The 7,266-nt window shown below is 50.6% G+C and overlaps 1 protein-coding gene across 1 annotated transcript in view; it reads right to left on the bottom strand.

Annotated features, from left to right (window-relative positions):
* EZR (ezrin) overlaps positions 1 to 191 on the bottom strand; it is a 44,563-nt gene extending 44,372 nt beyond the window's left edge. Inside the window, exon 1 of the mRNA XM_061428438.1 lies at positions 110 to 191. Coding sequence (XP_061284422.1) covers positions 110 to 121 — 12 coding nt within the window. The 5' untranslated portion in view covers positions 122 to 191. The remainder of the gene's footprint in view (positions 1 to 109) is intronic.
* Positions 192 to 7,266: the final 7,075 nt, after the last annotated feature.

Here is a 7,266-nt window from a genome sequence, read left to right on the forward strand (position 1 = left end):
TACCCCCCCCCCAAAAAAACCCCAAAAGCCCCAAACCTCGCCCAGATAACTCCGCTTGAAAATCGTGCTCAACACATCCCGCCCTGCCCACACACACCCGAGAACTTACCGGTTTCGGCATTTTCGGTTCTGGACGGGTTTTCTCGCCTTGCTTGGAAACACGCTCTCCAGCAGCAGCTGAAACGCCCTTTCCCGACCTGCAGGCGGAGGAAGCCCTATGAGCGTGCCCAGCAGTCCTCCTGCCGCTCCTGCCGCTCCCGCCGCCGCCGCCCCGAGACTCGGCGCCCGCCCCGCGCTGCCGCTTAAGAACCGGCCGGGCGGGCGCCGGAATGAGTCACCGCCCAACCTGCAATTACCGCGGGCCCGGCGGGCCCAGCGCCGAGGGGGCGGTGGGGGCGCGGCGCCGGGGGGCGGGGCGCCGAGAGGCGGGGCGTGGGCGGAGCCATACGCCATGGGGCGGAGCCGGAGGCGGGGCCCGGGCGGTGGGAGCGCGGCGTCGGGGGAAGGAGCGCAGGGGAGGGGTGTGGCCAGGGGCGTGGCCCGGCGGGGGCGGGGCGCGGAGCGCGGGCGGCGGGGAGCTCAGAGGAGAAGACAGGAGGGGAGGGGAGGAGCGGGGCGGGGCCGGGCGGGGCAGCTGCTGGCTAGGGGCCTGGGCTGCTGGGAGAGGGCCGGGCCGGGTCGGGGCCGGGGGAATGGGGGGCTGTCCGCCGAGGAACTTCTCGAGGCGCCCCGGAAGCCCGCGGGATCCCAGAAGACGGCAAGTTTCACTTTGTGAAGCAACCGTTTGCCCCAGGGCTGAAACCGCAACCGTCAACCCTTTGAGAAATACTTTGTGAAAATGGTCCCCGCCCGGACGCGGGCGCGGGGGGCCGGGGGCGCGTTCACGCAGCCCGGGCTCCACCGGCGCTCCGGGAGAAGGGCCCGAGGGGCCAGGCTGGGGCGCGGGAGGTCGCGCGGCGGCCACGCGGGCAGCCTCGGCTCCACCTGCCGCGTGTGTGGGCCGCGCCAGGGTCCCGCCGGTCCTGGGCTCCCGCGCCCACTGCCCCGTCGGCCGGGCGTCCTGCGCCGCCACACCTGTCGTCCTGTTCCGGCCCCTCCGCCGAGCGCGCGGCGCGAACCCCGCTCCCGCCGACCCGGGCCGCGCCCCGCTCACCCGCGGCTCCTGCAGAGGACGGCTGCGCTCCCCGCGATCCGTGCGTCCGAGCAGTGCACCCGCGGCCCGCGCTCCCGAGAGTCCCCGGCGGGGCGGGGCCCCGGGGCCGCGCCCCTGCCCACCCCGCCCGGCCTGCGAGGTGCGGCTCGCGGGGAAGATGGCCGCGGGGACCCGGGGAGGGGGCGCCCCCCGCCTCCCCCACCCTCGGAAAGACCTCCCCTCAAGCCTTCTCTGCCCTTCTCCTCGCCCTCGGAGAACTTGGCCGACCTTGACTCAGCTCCCGAGAGTGGAGGAGAGGTGCGAGACCGTCCCGCGGTGGACCGAGGGAGTGCAGGGATGTGTAAATAAGCCTGCTGGGGCCGGAAGGCTGCCGCCGCGGAGGAGCGGGGCCTCTCGGGGTGCGGCCGTCCCCGTGCTCAGGTCATTTTGTCGTCCTCGACCCCGGCGCCGAGACGGGATAATTTTTGAGAACCGGGGACCTGGGCTGCTGTGTCTCCCCGCGCACGTGGCCGCCTCGGCGCTCTGATTCCGCGGAGATGATGGGCACAAGCATTAGAAGGCGCTCCATAGCCCAACGCTCTTGGTTAAAGGACACCCTTGTGGCCTCATTTGACTTGATTAACTCAAAGTTTATGGGGGGGGGGGGCGGAGGATAGAGAAGAAATCTCCTTAGAAATTCTGAGAATTTTTTTTTTTAATTTTGTTTTTGCAAATGGTTCTCAAAAGGTTTAAACACACACACGGACCTTGGTGGCCATTGGGATTTGTTGCGCAGCGATTAAGAGAGCTAAGGAGAGCACCGGTTCTCAAAGCCTGCTTCCCAGACTAGCAATAACAGCATCACCTGGGAACTCGCAGAAATGGAAATTCACAGCTACTTCCCAAAACCTACAGAATTAGAAACTCTCCGCCTGGGGCCCGAAGTCTGAATCTTAAAGCCCTCCAGGTGATTGTGATGTAGGCTAAGGGTTGAGGCCAGAGATTTTCCTGAATTCCTTTCCTGGTCTAACTCCCTATTTGAGTTGAATAAGTTATTTAACACTTTACCATTTGTAAAATGGCATAATTATGGCACCTATTTCATAGAGTTGTTATGAGGATTTAAGGAGTCAAGGACTTCCCTAGCGGTTCAGACGGTGAGACCCAGATTCCATCCTTGGGTCAGGAAGATCCCCTGGAGAAGGGAATGGCAACCCACTCCAGTAGTCTGGCCTGAAGAATCTCATGGACAAAGGAACCTGGTGGGCTATAGTCCATGGGGTCACAAAGAGTTGGACACCACTGAGTGACTAGCACAACAACAATGAGTGGATACATATAAGATGCCTAGAACAGTGCCTGGCACATAGTAAGAGTGCAAATCTGTCCTGGTACAGAGAGCAACTAGTGACTCTGGGCAAACACTAAATGGTAAGAGTCTCTTAGGCGATGGCACCCCACTCCAGTACTCTTGCCTGGAAAATCCCATGGATGGAGGAGCCTGGTAGGCTGCAGTCCATGGGGTCGCTAAGAGTCGGACACAACTGAGCGACTTCACTTTCACTTTTCACTTTCATGCATTGGAGAAGGAAATGGCAACCCTCTCCAGTGTTCTTGCCTGGAGAATCCCAGGGACGGGGGAGCCTGGTGGGCTGACATCTGTGGGGTCATACAGAGTCGGACATGACTGAAGTGACTTAGCAGCAGGATAGAGATACTAGTAGGACCCACTTCATGGGATTGTAGGGATTGAATGAGGTAATGTGTGCAAAGTGTTTAGCACCATTCTGGCCTCTTAATGCCTATCCTCTCTTTGGGATGGACTGCTTTAGGGATAGCCCTTGTCTCCTATGACCCCTTCCCCCACCCCTAGCTGCAGGTCCAGGGCATTTCAGACATCCAGGTGAGTAGGGAGGCCTTTTTTGAGATTTGGTCCTCTATTTGGGCAGGTCTGTTCCCTCTGAAAAAGGAACTTTTAAGAAGTGAAAATGTAAAGGGAACTGCATTAGTAAGGTAACTGAAAGGTATTTAACCTAGTGATAAAACTTCAGGTTGGACATGTCATTCCTCCCATGCTCTATCTCCACCTCTTATCACTGCCTGGAGCCTTGTTAGTCATTTTCGGTCCCCAACTATACTGATAGGATATGCCTCTAATTTTTTTTTTATCTCACCCAGGTTACAGTATTTTGTTTTAACTGGATGTTTGAAATAGCAGTAGCCTAATACCTTCTGGAGCATTTCTACACTTTACCCTTCAGGGGAATACTAAGAAATGAACTGACCTGTGGCAGTGTTGTAAAAATGAAAAAAGATCACAGGTTTTAGAAGCACACAGAGCCAAGTAAATTCTGGTTCCAGCTCACAAGCTGGTCACTTTGGGCAAATCTCTTAACCTGACTGAGCTCCTACCTCTCCATCTGTAGGCTGGAAATAATGTTTATTTCATAGTGTTCTTCTGTCACTGAGTCGTACAATGTTAGCATTCAACTAACTCAAAGGCAACTTCTAGGTATAATTTTATGGCATAAGTTAAAATAGTACTTTGTAAATCAACTATATTTCAATTAAAAAAAATCTACATGGGGAGGGAGGAGGGTTCAGGATGGGGAACACATGTATACCTGTGGCGGATTCATTTCGATATTTGGCAAAACCAATACAATATTGTAAAGTTTAAAAATAAAATTTAAAAAAATCTACAAATAATGCTGGAGAGGGTGTGGAGAAAAAGGAACCCTCCTACACTGTTGGTGGGAATGTAAATTGGTACAGCCACTATGCAGAACAGTATGGAAGTTCCTTAAAAAAAAAAAACTAAAAATAGAGCTACCATATGACCCAGCAATCCCACTCCTGGGCATATATCCGGAGGAAACTGTCATTCAAAAAAATACATTCATTCCAATATTCGCTGCAGCACTATTCACAATAGCCAAGACATGGAAGCAATGGAATGTCCATTGACAGATGAATGGGTAGAGGACACGTGGTATGTGTGTATGTGTGTGTGTGTTTATGTGTGTGTATATATTTGTGTGTGTATGTGTTCAGTTCAGTTCAGTTGCTCGGTTGTGTCCGACTCTTTGTGACCCCATGAATCGAAGCACGCCAGGCCTCCCTGTCCATCACCAACTCCCAGAGTTCACTCAGACTCACGTCCATCGAGTCAGTGATGCCATCCAGCCATCTCATCCTCTGTCGTCCCCTTCTCCTCCTGCCCCCAATCCCTCCCAGCATCAGAGACTTTTCCAGTGAGTCAACTCTTCGCATGAGGTGGCCAAAGTACTGGAGTTTCAGCTTTAGCATCATTCCTTCCAAAGAAATCCCAGGGCTGATCTCCTTCAGAATGGACTGGTTGGATCTCCTTGCAGTCCAAGGACTTTCAAGAGTCTTCTCCAATACCACAATTCAAAAGCATCAATTCCTCGGCACTCAGCCTTCTTCACAGTCCAACTCTCACATCTGTACATGACCACAGGAAAAACCATAGCCTTGACTAGATGGACCTTTGTTGGCAAAGTAATGTCTCTGCTTTTGAATATGCTATCTAGGTTGGTCATAACTTTCCTTCCAAGGAGTAAGCGTCTTTTAATTTCATGGCTGCAGTCACCATCTGCAGTGATTTTGGAGCCCAGAAAAAGAAAGTCTGACACTGTTTCCACTGTTTCCCCATCTATTTGCCATGAAGTGATGGGACCGGATGCCATGATCTTCATTTTCTGAATGTTGAGCTTTAAGCCAACTTTTTCTCTCTCCACTTTCACTTTCATCAAGAGGCTTTTTAGTTCCTCTTTACTTTCTGCCATAAGGGTGGTGTCATCTGCATATCTGAGGTGATTGATATTTCTCCCAGCAATCTTGATTCCAGCTTGTGTTTCTTCCAGCCCAGCGTTTCTCATGATGTACTCTGCATATAAGTTAAATAAGCAGGGTGACAATATACAGCCTTGACGTACTCCTTTTCCTATTTGGAACCAGTCTGTTGTTCCATGTCCAGTTCTAACTGTTGCTTCCTAACCTGCATACAGATTTCTCAAGAGGCAGGTCAGGTGGTCTGGTATTCCTGTCTCTCAGAATTTTCCACAGTTTATTGTGATCCACACAGTCAAAGGCTTTGGCATAGTCAATAAAGCAGAAATAGATGTTTTTCTGGAACTCTCTTGCTTTTTCCATGATCCAGCGGATGTTGGCAATTTGATCTCTGGTTCCTCTGCCTTTTCTAAAACCAGCTTGAACATCAGGAAGTTCACAGTTCAGTATTGCTGAAGCCTTGGAGAATTTTGAGCATTACTTTGCCAGCATGTGAGATGAGTGCAACTGTGTGGTAGTTTGAGAATTCTTTGGCATTGCCTTTCTTTGGGATTGGAATGAAAACTGACCTTTTCCAGTCCTGTGGCCACTGTTGAGTTTTCCAAATTTGTTGGCATATTGAGTGCAGCACTTTCACAGCATCATCTTTCAGGATTTGAGTATATATGTGTGTGTGTATGTGTGTGTGTGTGTATTCTTTTTTATGACTGAATAATATTCCATATAAAGAATGAGAAATGATGCCATTTGCAACAATATGGATGGATCTAGAGATTATCATCCTAAGTGAATTAAGCCAAAGATAAATATCATATGATATTGCTTATATATGGACTCTGCTGCTGCTGCTGCTGCTGCTAAGTGGCTTCAGTCGTGTCCGACTCTGTGCGACCCCATGGACTGCAGCCTACCAGGCTTCTCCATCCATGGGATTCTCCAGGCAAGAACACTGGAGTGGATTGCCATTTCCTTCTCCAATGCATGAAAGTGAAAAGTGAAAGTGAAGTTGCTCAGTCGTGTCCAACTCTTCGAGACCCCATGGACTGCGGCCTACCAGGCTCCTCCATCCATGGGATTTTCCAGGCAACAGTACTGGAGTGGGGTGCCGTTGCCTTCTCCCAATCAGGAGGTTAGGATTAACATATATGCACTGTTATATATGAAATAGGTAACTAACAAGGACCCACTATATAGCCTATAAGGGAGAAGAAGCTGAAAACGAAGCTGAAAAGTGTATATATATAAACTTAACTGAATCATTGTGTTGTACACCTGAAACTAATGTGATATTGTAAATCAACTGTATTTCAAAACAAAAGTATAGAGACAAGGAATGATCGCAAAAATGAATGGTCACTACAGAAATTGGAAAATTATATCAATAAGCTGAATCAACTATTAAAACAGCACATCATATTTTGCATATACTTTCCTTATGTCTTACATTACTGAAAGCATTAAATCTTATAGTACATGTTACTTACTGTACAGGTTTTTATCTCCCCACAAAAACACTTATACTGTATCTTATGTTTTAAAAGGACTTTCCAAGGGTAACTTAATTTCACCTATGTTAGAACCTAAGCCCCTCCCCAACCACTGCACCCGCACTTCATCCCCGCAACTTACACACAAGACTGAACTCCATGGAATCTATGCCAGTTGCTTTGGACTGTAATGCTGAATCAGGTGTGCCTTAGACTCACTAATGGATCCTCCTCCAGAAAACACGGGACAGTAAGTCTCAGGTGAGCCCGGGGATCTTGCCTTTAACAAGTCTCCAGGTGAGCCTGGAGAACCACTAACATAGGATGTGGCGGGAACTTGACAAATGGCACTTACCTTGCCTCACCCTTCACCCTTCTTTTGTGAAGTTATTCCCCTGGTTTGTAAGTCATGGTTTTGTTCACATATGATAATCAGTACCGTGGAAGGAAGTGAAAAATCCTGAAGCCAGGAGTCTTAGATACCATTCCCTACTCTCTTTAGACTAGCTATTGACCTGGTACAGCTTGTGCTTCATTTCAGGGTTTCGGTTTTTCAGCCAGAGGAGGGAAATCATACATCTACACGTGAGCCCAGCTGAAAGGCTGTTTGTTGCTAAATTGCTCGGAGTTATTCAGGCAAGGTGACAGGAAAGTGAGTTAGGGTGGCCCTCTCAGAGGCTGTAGACACAGACAAGCAAGAGATCTGTCTGCACAGAACATCCACTTCTCCTGGTCCCAGACTGCCCGTCAGCCAGGTCGGAACCTGTCTCCATGCTGGTGCCAGGCTAATCTCAACCAAGAGCAAGCTCACACATAGCATGACAGTTTCTAGCC

Source organism: Bos javanicus, chromosome 9, assembly GCF_032452875.1.
Source record: "Bos javanicus breed banteng chromosome 9, ARS-OSU_banteng_1.0, whole genome shotgun sequence".
Classification (NCBI taxonomy): domain Eukaryota; kingdom Metazoa; phylum Chordata; class Mammalia; order Artiodactyla; family Bovidae; genus Bos; species Bos javanicus.